This window comes from Rhinolophus hipposideros (genome assembly GCF_964194185.1).
Source record: "Rhinolophus hipposideros genome assembly, chromosome: 9".
In the NCBI taxonomy this organism is placed as follows: Eukaryota; Metazoa; Chordata; class Mammalia; order Chiroptera; family Rhinolophidae; genus Rhinolophus; species Rhinolophus hipposideros.
The window spans coordinates 33871792-33890689 of record NC_138055.1 but is presented as its reverse complement, the minus strand read 5'-3'; the positions used below and the strand labels follow the sequence as shown (position 1 = coordinate 33890689).

At 35.7% G+C, this 18898-nt stretch overlaps 2 protein-coding genes across 5 annotated transcripts in view; one reads left to right on the top strand and one right to left on the bottom strand.

Moving 5' to 3' along the window:
• Positions 1-1244: 1244 nt before the first annotated feature.
• On the bottom strand, positions 1245-12667 carry GOLT1B (golgi transport 1B). 2 transcript variants are annotated; one of them, XM_081058453.1, is made up of 6 exons: positions 12506-12661; positions 8122-8213; positions 6569-6747; positions 5621-5702; positions 4155-4187; positions 1245-3776 (listed from the first exon to the last, which is right to left on the bottom strand). In XM_081058453.1, the coding sequence occupies exons 1-5, from the start codon at positions 12528-12530 to the stop codon at positions 4179-4181; spliced, it is 387 nt and encodes a 128-aa protein (XP_080914579.1). In that variant the 5' UTR covers positions 12531-12661; the 3' UTR covers positions 1245-3776; positions 4155-4178. The 2 variants fall into 2 exon arrangements, with proteins under 2 accessions (XP_080914579.1, XP_080914578.1); XM_081058452.1 differs by lacking the exon at positions 4155-4187 and having other exon boundaries at positions 12506-12667.
• Positions 12668-12762: 95 nt separating this feature from the next.
• The window catches only part of RECQL (RecQ like helicase), a 48744-nt gene continuing 42608 nt past the window's right edge, over positions 12763-18898 (top strand). For all 3 annotated transcript variants that reach the window (XM_081058445.1, XM_081058446.1, XM_081058444.1), the window contains exons 1-2: positions 12763-12875; positions 15112-15159. In XM_081058445.1, the coding sequence (XP_080914571.1) occupies positions 12800-12875; positions 15112-15159 (124 nt within the window). In that variant the 5' untranslated portion in view covers positions 12763-12799. The remainder of the gene's footprint in view (positions 12876-15111; positions 15160-18898) is intronic.

Here is an 18898-nt window from a genome sequence, read left to right as displayed (position 1 = left end):
GTCTCTCAAACAAGTGGAAGAAGTAATTTCCCCAAAGGACTATCAGTTTTAGGAGGGACTTTGGGGCACTAAGAACGCTTGCTATCCAAATAAAACTTCCCATTTATTGGATGTCTTTACTGTGTTCCTTTTACTTCAGGCTTTGAACCTCCAGAATCTCTTCCATAACCAAATAAAAGACAAAACATGTGGGAAGTTCTGTCAGTTGGGTCTGGTGGGTCAAGAAAGATATGATAGAGGTGACCTTTTAATTAGGTCTGGAGGTAGTAAAGTGAGGTCATGGAAAAGTGTCAGTTGATGAAGGATTTGGGGCATGCTACTTCTGTGTCCAACCTCCTATATGGATACAGGTAGCAGAAAGGGAGACGTTGGAACCTTTTAGGCCTGGGGACAAAGTTAGAAAGGTATGCTAGACATTTAATAACATATTCGTAACTTCCAGTTTACTAGACAATAGTTAAGACTTGCAGTTTAATGGGATTCAACAAATACTTATTGGGTACCCTTAAGTGGTAAACTTGGCAAGTTTTTTTGTTTGTTTTTGGCCTTACCAAAATTCATGAGCAAAACTGAAGATGTGTTAAGTGGTTTTATTTAAGTCACAAACACTTAAGTCACAAAAGTTTCATATATTACTTCCATCTTGAGAAAAAGAAAATTAAGCATTGCTCCACTAATTTCTGAATTCACTGCCTACGTTTTTGGTTTACTTGAAGTCCATTTCTACTTATGATTACATTTATACAATTTGGAAATGAAAGATGTGATGACCATAAAAAAGAAAATTACATCTATGGCTAATTTTGTAAAACTAAGATGGGTTATTGTACAATGCTAGTTTTTAGAATTTCATAATAAAGATACATACATTTGACCATTGCTATGGACTTATGTGTATCCTTCCAAAATTATGTTGAGGTCTTAATACCCAATATGAGGATACTTAGAAGCGGGGCTGTTGGGAAGTAATTAGGTTTAGATGAGGGCCCTCCATGATGGGGTTAGTGTCCTTGTAAGAAGAGGAAGAGAGACCACAGCTTGCTTGCTCTCCCTCTCTACCGTGTTGAGGACCCAGTGAGAAGGTAGCCATCTGCAAAAAAAAGGTCCTTACCAGGAACTAAATCTTCCAGCACCTTGATTTTGGACTTTCCAGCATCCAGAATTATAAGAAATGTCTGTTGTGTAAGCCATGCAGACCAAGGAATTTTGTTATAGTAGCCCGAGCTCACTAAGACAACCACCAATTAATAGAAAAGTACCCTTTTATTGAGAGGTAAGACAAGTGTATTTACAATATTCAATTGTTAAGATCATATAATCTGACTGTGAAGCTTTTTAAAGCATCAGTATTCCAGGAATTAGTTTATAAGGGGAAAAGAAAAACATTCCAAATAGGTTTCTGTTACAGAAAATACATTTGAACAATGCCAGAAACACTTAAGGCTAAGTAGAATTAGACCTTTTCCTCCATCTTTATAGCAATAATCACTGTACTTTTTTTTTTTTTTGTCGTCACAAAGACAGAAGGGTAATTTTGGACAGGAAGAAACAATGTTTTAGAAAAACTGAAAGAAACAATAGTCCTTTCAGTTGGAGAACTAGTATGTTTAAAAAGAGAGCCTCATCAATGGTTCTGAATAAGAAATATACAGTGCTGCTACGCAGTTCCTCCCAAACTCACATTAGAGATTAACCATGGACTCATTTAAAACCGAAAACTGCTCCAGCCTTTCAATCTTACTAAGTAGGACCGGGAGATTAGCAAATCCTTTACACACTTCTGTCTGGTAATGCTTTCTGAAATAAGATTATTGAAAAAGAGATCTCTGGTACAGTACAAAGAACATTTTGATGGAAATTAATGTTTACAACGGAGTTAAATAATACAGATGTTCCTTACATTAACAGATACTGTTGTTGCTCTAAAAAGATAGAATTATCTAGCCGTTATAAATAACATGGAGCAGTCAAAAATATATATGAGTCCTACAGGGCAACTTGTACAAATCAATCCCCAAAATATGTATATATTTGACACTCTCCAAGTGAGGATATTACTTTTTGAAGAACATTAGACACAACATTAGGCCTCTTATTATTCCATGAACTATTGAGGTAGGAATCTCATTTTGTCAATGTCATCTATTTTTCACAGATTATATCATAAGTTAAATGCCAGTACCAATAGAGACAGTAATCCACAAGACTGAACCATTAGATTATATACCAAGACTTTCCTTCTTTAAATGAGCAAGTTTGGGAGTACTCTGTGCATCAAGAGATTTAACTAAAAATAACAGGTTGTAATATTTTGTAGACATGTATGTAAGTAAAAATCACAAATTTCAATTATGATTTTATGCATGAAAAATCTTTGCAACTCTTTAAAAAAAAAGTAAATAGTGAAATCATTAGTGGTAAAACAAATAGTATTATGGCTGTTGACTTGTGTTCCCATATCTACCACAAAAGCTGCCACTCTGGAAAACTAATGAAGAAACAACCATTGTTTCTTACTGCTTCTCAAGCAGCAATGGTAGGAAAAAACAACACATCATTTTCTTTAGTGTCATGTTTTTAAGAAACTATAACCTCAGCATGTGAACTCAGATATTTTCTCTATGAACTCAAGATGAAGAATGATCATATAAAGCATACATCATGAATATGGATTTTTATGTGATGAAAAAAGCTGAAAGGGAAAACTCACCTTACATGAGTAGCCTTTAAAAACAGCTGTAAGCTTATTAACCTATTAACATGTCATGTCTCAAAGTAAACATTACCAATAGTTGTTTTAGTTTGTGAAAACACAATAATAAACCACTGCTAAATTTAAAAAAAAGAAAGAAAAACTACATGATGATGTGGAAAATCCATTTGGTTTGCATCATTTAGCATCTGAAATAAAAGACTTCAATGAAACAAGCTTTGTAACAGACTACTTCAGGGTCAAGAATGCTTTTTGTTAAATGCCTGCATGTAATGACCGATACACATACAGTCTTTGGTCAGACTCCCAAGAAGAGTATTTGCAGAGTGTGTTGACCAAAGAAGTACTTAGTCAGCTATAATTTAGGAATTAAAAGCTAGTAAAGAATGACCTTTGCATATTCTAACAGAGAATATCTACCTAGTTCAGATTTTCATCTGGATTTAAAATATTAAGTTTAGAAGAGTCATAAAAGTTTTATTTTAACCAATCATGTTTACAAAAAAAGAAAAAGTGATTCATACATCAAACCTGGGTTTTCCTTGGGTTTAATACATTAAATGACATAATCCAATCTAACTCATGCATCACTTTCGGGGACACAGCGCAACAGAAAATACTTTTGTCACAGCAGTGGACAGTTCTAAAAAGTAAATGCCTGTGGGTGCTCCTGCACCTTCAAAATGAAATAAAAAAAAAAAAAAACAGGCATCATAGTTCTCTAAGAATGGCTGTTTTCGCACATTGTGGAAAAACAATAAAAATCGCCTTCAAGAATTTCATTATGCCTTGTAACAGATTTCATCTTCTTCAGTTTGCTTGCTGACTTCTTACATCACTTGACTAGAAGCCTGTTTTCACTGCTTCTTTGTTAACTGCTGTTGGTACTTCGTAGGTATACATTTTAAACTTCTGCAATGAACATTACAAGCTATTTCATGTAACTTAATTTTGTGCTGAATATTCTTCAAAGAATTTTTATAAATAATACAATATTTTAAATGAGTCTTCAATTCACTTGCTGTTATACCATATTGTTGCTTTCTCCAACTTTATCTACAAACTGCAAGAAGAAAAACAGATAATTAAAAGGAAGCCTACAGCATTATAAAACATGATATAAACATTTTATAGGTTGATTAAAAAACCCAGCTTTATAAGAAGATTCATGGAAATTAAGGTATGACTGACAATGATTAATTCAGTACTACTCACCACCATCTTCTGACACGTATATATGTATAAAATTTTTTTTTTCTAAAAGTTGTTTTTGCATGACATGTTATACATATGACTTTAAGGGTGCAACATGAGATATGCAACACAATGAATAAAAAAATTGGATAAAATGAAATTAACACTGAGAGCTGAACAAAAAAATAAAAAGCTGAAATGTCAGCCATTCATGCATTAATGAACCCAATAAGATATTTCAACTGACCATTACTGTGGATCTCTTCTGGGCCTATGTAGTCTTTGAACAAACAGATTTAACTCCATTAAGTTCAATAATTAACAATAGCTACTGACTGAAAAATACTTTAAATGTGTTTCTGGACTATAGACTGACAGTGGCAATGACATTAAAATTAGATGTAATGATGCAAACATAAATTTATAATTACTGAATATAAGTTTTAACACATATTCATGTAAGTGGTTATTTACTTTGGTTACTCCACCCCAAATGTAAAGCAATTGGGCTTTCTTCAGCATTCCAGATGGGTGATGCAAACAAATATTGAAACAAAGTAATTAGTGGTGATATTAAAAGTTATGTAACCAAAGTGGTTATAATACTATCAAAATCTAGCAGTCATCCAACCCTTTCATTTCAGTATTCACATTTTTACGTAAGCAGTTATAATGAAGTAATAATAATAGGGAACATATAGTATTGGGTGTCCATTTATGCAAATATTGAAGAATCCTTAGATTGAGGACATGAATAATGATTACAATTCTATAATTAGAAGTTTCAGTAAATTCAAAAGCCATTCTAAGTATAAACAACATTGACTACTGTATGAGTTTGGAGATTGATTAATGCAAATGAAATCAGGATATACCCCTATAAGCCTACATTTTATGTTATCACAAATAGGTGACTGGCACACTGAAATTGAAAGTTGCTCAGTGGTAGTCAGGGATTGATTCATCAGAATTTTAAGGCAAATTTAGGTGGGGAGAAAGCACAACATTCTCTCCCTAAAGGTAATTTCAAATATCTAGGTTGTCTTAGGCTATATGGTTCTGACTCTGCAATTGATGAGGATGGAAATTAAATAGGCTTATAGTGGTACCTTTAGCTCTTTGAGAATTCAATAAATGCAATGGGCCATCTCTCTGGAAACATCTATAAAATCTGTAAACAACTTTAGGAAATTGATGGCCTACCCACCCTGGAGAAACAGATTTGACAACACTTCCAAATCATAGACAGAGCTGGAACAGAACTTTATCATCTGACTGCAAGTATAATAGTGCTTTATTTAATTGTCTTAATACACCCCATTTGGTGAAACAGTCTAAGAAAGAAAATATTCATAAGAAATAATGATCGTTTTTATATCATTGCTTCTAAAAGAGATCATATAAAAGTTTATTGAAAAATGTCTTGAACTCTCAAAGAGAAAGGTAGCATAGCATATTAATCTGAGTTACATTAAAAAATAGGGAACAATTTTAAAAATGAATACAACAGTGAAACAAAATTTCAGGTTTTATAGGTTTAGCAATGGTTATTTTCTCTGGTATTCATGGTAATCATGATCTATGGGATACAACCATTTATATCATAAAAAACATCAATGAATCATGTATCAATCAGTCCAATTTCTAGAAGTACAGAGCATCAGAGTATTTTTATGGTTTAAAAATTATATTTCTAAGTACAGGATTACTTACTGATCTAATTCCAGGTAAATTCAAAAGGGATCCAAGGACTGGCACTCTTCTAATGAAGCCAACGACCACAGGAAAGAAGCCCCTAGGAGAGAGAAAAAAAGTTCTTAGAACTTATACATTCTCTATTACCAAAATCGATTGCTAACCAAGCAAAAAGAAAGAGTCCTGTTAAAATTTTAAATGTTTTAGAGACTTCGAACTTCAGTTGACCTTTCTCACATCTCCCAAACTTTGATTCCTTTCTTAATTATGCTCCTGTAATATTTTGCATATGCATATATAATGGCATTACTACTATCTGGTATCTTTATCTATTTCCTGTATTAGAAACAGGAGATTCTCTAAAGCTAATTTGGCACTTAATACATTTTTATGTCTCTTGTGGGTAATAAGGTTCGTGATAATAGAAGACAAAGGATATACATTTGTTGATGAATAATTAAACCAAACTTCTTTAAAGGTATTTTCTCACATTACACACTATTGTTATTCACTTGGTAACTGGCATGTGTAAAATACTACTTGATCAAACTCTCTCATGGTGTATTTGGTACAAAATTTGCCAATATATATGTATATGCATTAAAGGAATTGTTATCAAATGACAGTAACAAGGCAGTATCAGTTTTTACATATTAAAATGCTGGATCTATCATTGTTTAGTTGATGAAAATAGCAAACATAAAAACAGTGTCTTAAAAGGCCAATAAAATTTTATTAAATTGAAAATACTTTAAGATAATTTATACCACTAGGTGGGCCATCATCCACATCTGATAAACACTTTCTAGTTTATTAAATTATCTAAAACTATAATAAAAGATTCAGTATAGACAAAAATCCATTTAAGAAAATTATAGTCTTCTTACTCATACTGATGCAAATATCTGGGTTTTTATAATTATATGACACACCAATTTACTGAAAAAGATTAAATGATTGCCTTACCTGAACAAGAGAAAGAATCCATAAATTTCGAAGATCATGCCTATCAAAGGCCAACCAATAAGGACTACAAATACACCACCCAGGAAAAATCCTGTAGCTTTCATTTTATGTTTTTGGAAAAAGAATCTGAATGTTCTTTCTAAACCAATTACAAAAGCCAAGCCAGCCACAAATAAAACCTAGAAGAGAAAGAAAATGCAACTAAGAAAAAGTAGTGAAACACACTGCATTTGAAAAGTAAGGTTAAAGCTAAATATAAAAAAAAGGAGCACATCTGGCTTTTAATGTGGGCAACTGGCCAGAGAAAATGCACACCAAGGAGTGGGCCAAGCCTGTGAAAGTTGCCCACTCTTCTGAATCCTTATCTATCTTGATTAAATGGAGAAAAAGAGAAACAAGATTAGACGTTACCAATGGGCAACTGCACCTGCAGTGGTTTTCCCAGGTTTAGCAAGATGGAGATGGCTTCGCCGAGCAGATGAGTGGCAAGGCAAAAGAGGGAAGAGGCTGCCCATAACTGTCACCTGGAGATACTCCTGGTTCTGAAAACATCACCATGGGCTATAGGAGCATGTATGTACGGGAGAAATATTGACAGGGCCAAGGTGGTAGAGGAGACCACGCAAAGCCAGGAAAAGGATTCTAGTTTTAGTAATTCCAGAATATCCGGTGGCAGCAGAAGTAAAAATACAGCCATGTACCCTCAAATATACATATATTTTGTATGTTTTCAAAATTGGACAAGAAATGGTCATCTAGCGAAAGCTTTCTTTTCCTCAAGTTTTACTCCCAAATACTTGCCTAACTTCATTAACTTCCTTTAGTGAAATTGTTGCACATAAATATTAAGCCTAATGATTATGTTTCATATTCTGAGATACCAATGCTGTTTATATTGTTTATTAAACCATCAATTTTGAACAATTTTGTTATCCTTTATATGTACCAATTTCCGATTAAAAGACCAATGGTAACATATACTTCAAAAGATATTTAATCATTATTCAGTGACTTTATTGCCTTCTTAGAAGAGTTATAATTTATTTCTAGAATGCTCGGACAACCTCCACACATAGACATCAGAGTACACAAAAACAATATACACCCCTTTCTTAGCAAATCAACTATTAATATAAAGATGTATTTTTAAAAAATTTAAATTGTTTTTAAAAATCTACTTACTTTATGCTATTGAACCAAATGTGAAATCTCAGATGTTTTAAGTCAAAACATATTAATAAATTTACCAAGTCATGGGGGCTGTAAAGCCATCTACTTTGAACTCCTATTTAGAGGTGGCCTTGATTTACTCTATTGCAAAAGACGTATCAAACACTTAACAGAGAAGTCATGGAATTAGAAAACCTCATTAAGTGTTTACCTTTTATTTAAACAGAAAGCTGACAGGTTTCATTCCTGATGGAAGCAGATGATGTAATAGGAATTCTTACGTAAGTATGAGTGTATTATTTCCCCCAAATTTAATAGCAGGCAAGAATGTATTTGTAGTTAAAATTCTCTCATGAAGTTAAAATATATATTGAAAAACTCACATTTCCAATAGCCAGTAGTGCTTTGTCAAAAAAGAGAATCATTCCAAAGAACAGGAAAAATACTCCAAATCCTGTTAATCCCATTCCAATTTCTGCAATATAAGTTACATGGTTAAGGGTCAAGGAAAATTAAAGTTACATTAAAATCCCTGTAAACTAAGACAATTTTTCAGTTTTTCTTTTGGCTGATATAAAGAAATAGATCCCCAACATTGGAGAGTAACTTTGTAATGACATTCACTAAGATCTATAACAAATTAACATCAGCAAATCACTTCACAATTTAAATGGAAATTTCTAATCTTCATATGAGAGCATTTCTTACAAACACACCCAGAATAGAGAAAGGTAAATCAGGATTCTAAACCTTTGGTCATATATTCTTTTTCTCTCCCAAGAACACCTCTGGCATCAGATGTAAATATATGGGATTACTTTTACTATTTATCTCCTTTCATATTCTATGACTATTATTAATATGTACAATATCTGCAGTTTGTTCCCTCTTAAAACTAATCCTTTGTTTCACCCATTAGAAATGCTAGAGTAAGTCAGCACAATATACTTCATTTATACACTGCTTCTCACAATAGCAACAGGAAATATTTTGAGAATCAGGTCTGTCTCCTCAAAAGTTTAAGTTTCAGAAGGATAGGCATCACTTTTAACTTCTTGATGGCTTATTACGGATTTATGTCCTACAAATTTATCCAAACTATGAACGCATTCACATATTTAGTCTGAGTCCTGAAACCACCTCTCCAAAGTTTCAAAGAACACTGTTATTACCTAATATTAACATTCTGGGTTCTTACTCTTTCATTCAAAAACAAAGAGTTGTTACCTCCTAGATGCTAAACTGAGGTTTAGATAATTGACTTAATTGCCTAAAGTAACACTCTGGTTAAGCATTTGAACTCAGGTCTATTTGAATCCAAAGTCTGTGTGCTTAACCATTATGCCATACTGTTTCCCACAAGATTTTTTTCAGGTTTAATGTTTGGTTAAATGAGACTCAAGGTAATTAGAGTATACTGAACTTCTGGGGGAAGCATCTTTGGGTGATTCAGGTTTAATATGTTTAGTGTGTTATCCAACCACCAAGCAGTGGTTGGTAGAAACATTAGAAATTGACTGCTGTAAAAAAGGACAATGTCGCAATATGGTTTTACATTTAATGAATGTTTATACAAGTATGTTGTAATTCCTTTAACAAAATTGTGAGGTAGAAAGTAGCACCAGTCCCATGTTTCACATAGGCAACCAGACTCACAGAGATTAGAAACTGACCCTTGACCATAGACTCAGCAAATGTGCATGCGGTGGCACGTAGGTGATGGTGGTGGTGCAGTCAGGCTAGAATTCAAATCCAGTCTGAACAATTGTAATATGGGAACCCAAACATCCCTACTATTGTATCCAGTGTACTCTACCACAGATCTTTGTAACATCTTTGCCAAAACTGGCACTGACGTGATGTTGCCAAGTATGCCCTGACCTGAAAGGGTCAAAAGTCTCAAACTGGACTCATTGTACCTTTTTCTCATCTCCAGAATTCTCTTGCTCCCTATGCCTAAGCGTTCATGAACCTGCTGGTTATTAAAGCCCTACAAAGAACTGCCCTCTCACCACCAGAATCATACCCAATGAAATTTATCTTCCCCTTATGTACTAGCGAACCAAATTTCCTCTTGCCCGTGTGTGTGTGTGTGTGTGTGTGTGTGTGTGTGTGTGTGTGTTTAAAGAACAAGCTGATAAAAGCAATCTAATAAAATTAATTTGTCTAAAATAAAAAAGCTTATTGTAGAAATTTTATAAGGAAATAAATGCTAACCCAATGGCAATCACTGTTAGCCTTTTGGCATCTTATTTTAAATCAGCATTGTCTTTCTTACTATGCCCTTTAAAAAAATGTCAGAATAAGGAACTCAGCTAAATATCAATTTAATTGAACTCAACTGAATATCACGGAAGAATTTTAGGCTATGTGACATAATGAAGTAAAAATTTAGAGGCAGCAAGGGAACTGCCCCACTCAGTAAATCTTGTCGGGTTTTTTTTGGGTGGGGGGCAGTGCTATTATAGAATCCCTTAAAACAGTCATGAATTATTTACTCTACTCTGATCAGTGCTTGGTCACCCTGTCCCAGACTCAGAATCCCAGAATAATGTTGGCAAATCACTTGAAAGACGCCCAATTCCTGCAGTTAAATACATACACAAACACCATTTGAAATCCAAAGAGCTTTTGGTTCACTAATCATTTTGCGTTCTACTCCACTGTCCTACTTGAAACATTTGGCAGAAGAGCAGCAGAGTACACAATTTCATCTTCTTCATCAATTTAATGTAGTGAGGAGAATGCTTTCTGTTCTGTCCATATTCCAACCCAACTCCCTTGTTCTGGATTTTGGAAGGATTAAATCAGGCACTTTTCCCTATAACGTCTTCAATAGATGAGAATGTCTATGCACAGGGTAAATAATTCATATTCTTGTCTAGGTAATAATCAGATTCAGATAGATAGTAGTAATACTTTACAGTTAGACAGGAAAATCATGTAGAGTTTAAGTACTTTCTCTAGCAAATAAATTCTAGCAGTTTATGTGTACAATTCTGCTAATTTCCTTGGGCAATCTAGTTTTAGTTCTGAGTTTCAATCAAGAGGAACAAAGCACTGTGTTTCATAAGGAAAATAGGCTCTGAATATCCTACATAATTTCCCCAAAAGAAAAACAACAATGCATAATTCTATAGGATAAATTATCTACCATTGAAATCTTTTGCTGTGGAAGAATTTCATCATTCTAAGATTGATTTCAAATATAAAGTTTATGTCAACTGCTTTATATGCTACTCGGATACAATAAAAAGAACAAAGGTTTTTAAGCCAGCAGAGCTGTGATCAAGTCTTGATTCTGTCACTTATGACCATAGCTGGAATTTCTTTTGAGGATCCTTTAATGTATAAGACAAAAATACTATTCTCTGCCTTACAAGGCTCTTACAAGAATTAAGTGTAATGATTTATACGAAAACGCATGATGAACTGAAAGATGCCTTTATACAATTGCTAGTTTTTATTACAACAGTTAAATATATATATCTCATATATGTATATATATATGTGTATATATGTATATATATGTATATATGTATATATATGTATATATACGAGAGAGAGAGAAAGAGAGAGAGAGAGAGAGAGAGAGAGGCTCTCACATCAGAACAGGTTGTGGCCACAAGAACAAATTGGGCACCTTGCCTTCACCAGGGCAGGTAGCCCCAAGGTGCAGACCCAGTCCCACCTCAGGAAGGAAGAGAAACTGATCGGGGTGGCAGTTGTGTGTGTGTGGAGGACCTTAGACACTCTCTGAAGTTCAAGTCAGCCATGACCTGACTATAACCCTTAATGCTCCACTTTAAAAACAGGGCATTATAAATGAAGTTCTATTTCATTTCAATAGATTGTTTAATTCTTAAAATCTTGAAAATCCAAGTAAGTTAACCAGAACAAGAAATGAAAGGTGTGGCTGATAAAGCAAATTGAGAGAAAACGACTATCAAGACCATCAAAAGATAGGTACCATAGGGTTGGGCAGATATGTAAGTAAAAAGTACTCACTGATAAAAAGTGGTAGGAAGGAGAAAATGTTACACTGAAAGAAAAGGAAACGGATAGCAATGCCAACCTTAGACGTAAGACAGGCCTAGAGAACTCGGTGCTAAAATGATACAGCAAGCCACAAAACACAATATACAATGTTAACCAAAGAAAGCCTTTAATGAACACAAAGTGACTTACTACTGTGGAAGCACTAGCTGCTAGAAAAGTGAAGTTATCTCAAGGGATTTTTTGGAAGGTTGCTACCATTGGTGGCAAAAAGCGAATATCAAAAATATTTAAGCGTGAACATACTTTCAAAAAGAGCCTACAATAGATGACATTTAAAATACCGCCTCCCAAACAACCAGCCAATAACTTGTAGAGGGCCCCAAGGCTGTCTTGTGCGGGGACATCCTCAGGAGTGGGCAGCGGACAACGCACACCAAACTTTCTCGTCTGGTTGTCCGCGGGAACAAAGCGCCCATCTCAGTGGAGAGATGGCGCGACCGAGGGGCGCGACAGACCCTCGGCGAAAGCTCCCGTTCTCCAGCTCGGGCGTCTCTCCATACCCTAACTGACTCTCCTCTCAGTCCACGTCCAGACCCGTCCCCTCACCGCAGCCCTCCAGGCCCCCGCAGCCCTGATTCAGTTTTGCAGGCCGCCGCCCCCAACGCGGAGCTTCATTCATTGACCTGGGCGGAGGGGAGGGCGGGAGAGACCCAGCCCCAGCAACGGGTGTGCGGGGCTCCAGGCGGGGACCCCGGGGCAGGTGCTTACTCTGGGTGTCCGTTAAGGAGATCATGACTGCAGTGCTGAGGGTAGCGACGACAGCACCTCGAGGAGCCCAGGGTGTGAAGCAAAGTAAGGAGTAATCAAGCCGGGAAACAGCCCAGGCGAGAGCCGCCACGTCTTCCGGAAACACGCAGCCACCCCCACCCCAGGTTCAAGATCGTTTCCCATTGACTAAACTCGTTCCCCACATTATCCAATAATCTGTAGTCTTGTTCAGTGACGCGATGGTGGCCACACCCCTTGACCAATTAGAGAAGAGTGTTACTTGCAATTGGTTGAATGGACCGACCCGGAAGGGTGGATGCTCCTGGAGAGAAAGGAGAGGCTGGTGGCGGGAAGGTTTTACTGGAAAGCGGTGAGTAGTGGTTCTGAGTTTGTGGAGCTTTGGGGTCGGAGACTAGGGAGGCCAGGGTGGGGGTTCTTTAACCCCTTGGTGTAACAGGGGTAACTCCTGTTACCGCCGATCTACCGCGGATCACTTCCTTCCACCCATACATTGGCGGGGGAAAACGGGGGCGCTAATCGTCGCCCAGCTCTAATGGAACTCGGGCCTTTAGGGGCTTGTGCATTTGCCGACCAGTTTCTTTTCTTTTTTTTTTTTTTGCCAGTCTTTTCCGTGCAGGAAACTTGATCACTAAAGTCTGTTTTTTGGAAACCACTGGGGACGCGTAAGCGTAAGGGAGGGTATTTTTAAATAGCTGTTGCCTCTAAACGCAGGGGGCGGGCCGGGGGGGGGGGTTGTGTCTGATTTAATCTGTCATTTCCTCCAGCAACGATGACTGGATGTGACACTGTAAAATATTTCCTCTGGGTGCTGTCAAAAATTTAGAAACAGCAGGAAAAAAAACCAGTGCATCACGGAAGTAGTAATTTGTGAAAGTTTTATTGTTCACTCACCAAAAAAGACTGTTCGCGAACCGGGAGCATTCAAGCCACAACGTAATGAGGCTCAGGGGTACGTTGCTCAAGCAGCTTGTGTAGTGAGAGAAGGCAGTGGCTGGTTATCTGAACAGTGATTGGTTATAATATTAACATTTTCTTAAACATAGGGAATTGGTTAGTGTTTATCTCATAGCAACCTTGGGAGATGGTTTCAGTGTCGCTTATGATTTCCTGAGGCATAAATGAGTAACTATCCAGGTTAAGATGGTTTTACAAAATAAGCTAAATTAAGCTTTACTTGCATCACTAAATTGGTTTTGCGTGCTCAGGGAGTTTTCAAGGCTAGCCTCCGTTTGTCTTTTATGCTAACAGTGCCTAGCTATACTTCAGACTGACAGACCTGCTATATAGCTCATTCATTTCTGGACTTATACTGAGACTGAGCTATCTTGATGTCAAATGACATCAGTTGGGAAAGGAGTACATGCACAGTTTTTTAACAGTATAATCAACGGAGTCATTTAAAATAGTGGTGAAAAGTGGTTATAGGTTATGTTCTTTAACAAAGGCAGGGATAACCTCTGCTTTCAATCTGCAAACCTGAGCCTGCTCTGTCTGCAATGCAGTTTGCTAGGCTCCATGAATACAGAGGTGAAGACACAACCCCTACCCTGTGGTAGAACCTTACAGTTTAGGGAAGGAGAATTATATTTCCACGAAGCGGTGAAGAGATGTTTTATAAAGATAAACAATTAGAAGTCTTTGATTTACTTCCCTACTTAAATATCTTTAAGTGGTATGCTATTCCAGACACCTTAGCAAGGCGAAGAAGACCCTGCCTATCTTTCCAGCCTAGTGGTGGCTTCAGAATTCTACATTAGGAGGGGTATAAGGTTACTCTGGGTAAGGGTAGGGTGATACTGAAGTCCTACCTCTGGGGGACAGTTACTTTTAGAAAATATTGACTGTCTATGGCACAGTTGGAGGTGTTCATGGCAGTCTAAAGTTCCTTCCCTCAAGCCTTATCTCCTTCTACTTGCTCACTTGTACTCTTAAGTTTTAGTCATTCATAGGTAGAGTTCCTTCAAACAAACCATGTTTTTTCTCCACTTCTGACCTTTTCAGCTTCGTGCCTTCTGAAATTTACCCCCCAAAGAGTACCAATTCCTTTTTTTAAAGATTGAGCCTAAATTGTAGCACTTTAAAGCAAGTATTCAATAAAATGTTAAATTATTAATTTGAATATTTACGTTGATGGATTTTGCTTAATCTGGGACATTTGAATCCGTAGAACTTACTTGTGAGATAGGTTCTATCCCAATTTTATAAGTAGTGGAAGAGGCTGAGAGGAATAGGGTGTGTAATTTTGTAAAAAAATCACACAATTTCGTGCTATAACTGTTTTTAACCTCAAATGTTTGTTCTTTTTTGTTACATCACTTTGTATCTCCTAGATGTTTGTTAAGTGTTATTGACATTATGCTTGTTATGTTTATGTAACTCAGACATTTCTCCGAAATCTAGAGAATTTTCCATAAAAATTAATATGGTAATAATCATTTAGTCCTTATTTAAAGGATGACTGCAATATATAATTTACTTTATAAGATTTTTTGTGCTTAGTGGTGACAGATTATCATTGATAGAGCATAATCAGTAGTACTGTTTTTTAAAAAAAATTATTGCTGTGATTTTTCTTTTATTTTTAGAAAGAAATTTGGAACTCCAATTCAATTTTAGAATGGCATCTATTTCAGGTTAGTGAAATGATTACATTTTCTTGTTCATTCTGTTCTATTTCTAATTGCATGTTCTTTGGAAAAAATATATTTGCTTTTCTCTGTACCTTTCCCTTAACTTTTCTGTGAACCTTAAACTGCTCTAAATAAAAGTCTTAATACAAATAAAAATAAATTTAAAAAATACTTGTTTAAAAATTTAGATTATAGAAATGCTGTTTTTTCAGATTGTATTAAAACCATGGTAAATATACATTACAAAATTTATCATGTTAACTATTTTTAAGTGTAAAATTCAGTGGCATTAAATAAATGTCTTCACATTGTTGGGCATCCATCACTAATATCCATCTGCAGAACTTTTTTGTGTTCCCAAACTGAAACTATATCCATTAAATAACTCTCAGTTACCTGCTTCTTTGCGACCCTTAGTAACACTGTTGTGCTTTCTGTGTATTTGACTATTCTAGATACTTCATTTAAGTGGAATCGTACAATATTTGTTCTTTTGTGTCTAGATTATTTTACTTTCCATAATGTCTTTGAGGTTCATCCATGTTGTAACATGTATCTTTTTAAGGCTGAATAATATTCCATTGTATGTATATACCACCTTTTGTTAATCTGTTTGTCAGTGGACATTTGGATTGTTGCAACTTAAGCTATTGTGAATAATGCTGCTATGAACATTAGTGTATAAATACCTATCTAAGTTACTGACTGCTTTGAATTCTTTTGGGTATATACCTAGAAATGGAATTGCTGAATTACAAAGTTATTTTTGTTTAATGTTATGAGTAACCATCATACTGTTTTCCATCACAGCTGGACCATTTTATATTCCCACTAGCAATGCATAAGGGTTCCAAGGACAACATGTTTTTTGATAGAATTCTAGAAACTTAAAAATTATAGAGTAGAAAATATAAATCACTTTTAATATTACTGCTCAGATTAATACTGTAATATTTATTATTTTTAAACAAAAATTTTAACATTTTTTACGTATTGTTTTGTAATGTGATTTTAAAAAACAATGTAAATACGGAATATGAACATTGTTAAATAAATTCTGTGTTTTAAATTTTCGAATACCTGTACTGTATTTTGTTTTGAAGTGACATTAAGTAAATAATGTGTCATTTAATCTTTTAGTGTTGAACTTTTATGCTGTTTCCATTTTTTAAAACATAAAAAATGCTGCCTTGAACATCTTTGAATCAAAAGCTTTGTGTGTTTCATTATTTTCTTAAGATATGTTCCTGTAAGTGGAGTTATTTGAGGTGTTTCTAAGGTATACAAGAAAAACATCCATTCTACTTTTCCTAGGAGGATACTCTGATATTTTTAATGTATTTCCATCCATTCTTTGTTTCTATAAACTTGACCAGATTGTACTGTGCTTATTAGCAAGATCTTGCTATCTATTCAGTTAAGAGGTAGATGGCAGTTGTGAGGAACTTACAGTATGGTTATTTTTCAGTCTTTTGTAGGATTTAATGAATATGGCTTTTGCTACATACTAGCTTTAAAAGTACGATGACAGGATTAGGTTATTTTCAAGCTTTAAATAAATGGTTTTCTTAAATATGGGACCCTCGTGCCCTCTGCCCCCTAACTTTACAATTTATTTAAATATAAATATGAAAAAGTCACATAGGTTTTGTCTTTGTCTTATGACTCATTCTCACAGTTTGAGAATTAATAATAAATGGTAACAATTTAAGTTATATTAGTGCTAACTCAAGCAGATTTGACTTAGAGATTAAAATTAAGGTTTAAGAGAGGATACTTAACCTTAGCTTAGTTCAGTATGGTCCTTTCCAGATTGTATATATTATTCTACTTAATAAGACGTCAAGTTTTATTAGTGGGATATGACTTAAAAATAACAATGGAATGAATACATTTTTTTAAAGAAGAGGTGCTTGCTTTGAATAATTACTTTCATAATATTGTATCGCTTTCAAATCTACCTATTCTGTTCTACCCACTTATTGAACTATATTTTTGAAATACTTCTTTGAAATTACCTTCAAACAGTCTGTTGCTTTGTGTCTGATGGCTTCCATGGTGGCAAATCACTTTCCTTTCAGTGTTAACTTCAGTTTGGGATGTTACTAGAGAATGTGCTGGTTTTTGAAGAATGGTGCCTCCCCTGCATCAATCTAAGCTTAGGAACACAAGTGCGATCCCCACTCAATTCAGTGTGCTTTTGAGATATAGTTGCTGTAATAAGCCCTGCACACTTGTAGTCCCTCTTCATTATGGAAATCATTCACTTGACTTTTCAATCTCATTTCCTATAGTAAAAGTTTTACGTGATACATGCCAGCATTAGACATGGTATAATTTTGAACAAAAACATTAACACACTCTGATTTATTGCAACTTGCTCTACTTATATTCTTAGCCTAATTTTTGTTTGTGGTACAATGACACTGACTTTGTAGCATGGGTTGACTTTAATATCTCTATCAGATAGGGCTTGGTCAGAAAAGCAGAGGCACTGTGAGTGACATAAGGGATTTACTATTGGGTTTAACCCTTACGTGATTATGGGAAGTGGTTAAACTCCATGTATGTTGCCTGTGTGTCTGGTACTGGGCCTAAAGTCAGCAGAGCCAGCAGTCAGGAGGAGAAGGAGGGTATGGGATGGGGAATACAAAGACAGACTGCCACCTGTTTAGATGAACTTCTTAACCTGTGTTAGTTTCTTAACCTGTATTAGTCTCATTGCCGCAAAGCCACCAATTTGGATGATGCAGGAGACATGTCAAAGAGCTGCTGAACTTCCACAAGGAGTTGCATGCAGCTGGCTGAGAGTTCAGAGAAGCTGGAGGAGGAGAACCCGCAGGATCTGGAGTTGCTGTGGGGCCTGCTGTTTCCCCAGGGATATCTAGTAGCAGCTGTTGTGGGCCCAGTTGCTGCCTAGGCCAATGAGGTCACCACTCCTGACCTTACACTGACCTTAAATACAGAAAATACGGCCACTGCTTGGCTTCCATCTTCCAAATCTCTGGTGAAGTTCTCTTTGCCCTAACCTAGAACTATGCAGGGAAGGAATTCTGGGAAATGTAGTTCCAGCTTAGCTAAGTTATCCCAGTACAAAGCTACCAGACTCTATCCTTAGCCTATGTGGCACCCATAGACTTCTCTCTTCATTTAATCATATTTAACTTCCAAATAAAGGAAATAGCAAAATCATGCTTCTGCCTAATATGACACAACTGTCCCTTGTACAACCATATACACACTGACCTCTCCAAAAGAGGGCACAACTTCTCTTTATTTGTCTTTCTAGGATCCTTCATCCTCTTTTTGCTGAAACACATCCTCCTTAATAATCCTCTAACCTAAATCCTGAGATATGAAGTTAGCTACTATTAACATATTTTATTTTAGATGTTAGAGGAATAGGAGAAGGGACCAAAAAAAAAAAAAAAAAACCCAGCAAGGGTAAAAAACCCAACCTTGGTTTGTATACAAATACCAAAATAGAGAAGAAATGCTTATAGGTATTACAGTTCTAGTTTCTCACATGAGCATGTGGTCATAGCTATCTTCTTCAACTCTCCAGTCAGTATCCCTTTGCTCTCAGCAGGCATTTCACCTGGTCATGGGTCCTTGCCAGGTAGGGGCTTGCCTTAGCAGTTTGCCTTTGGTTTTTGTAGTTTTCTATTAACTTTAATTACAGGTTATTGGAATACCAAAAGACACCTTAGAGGATCCCCTACATTCCAGACATACCACTCAT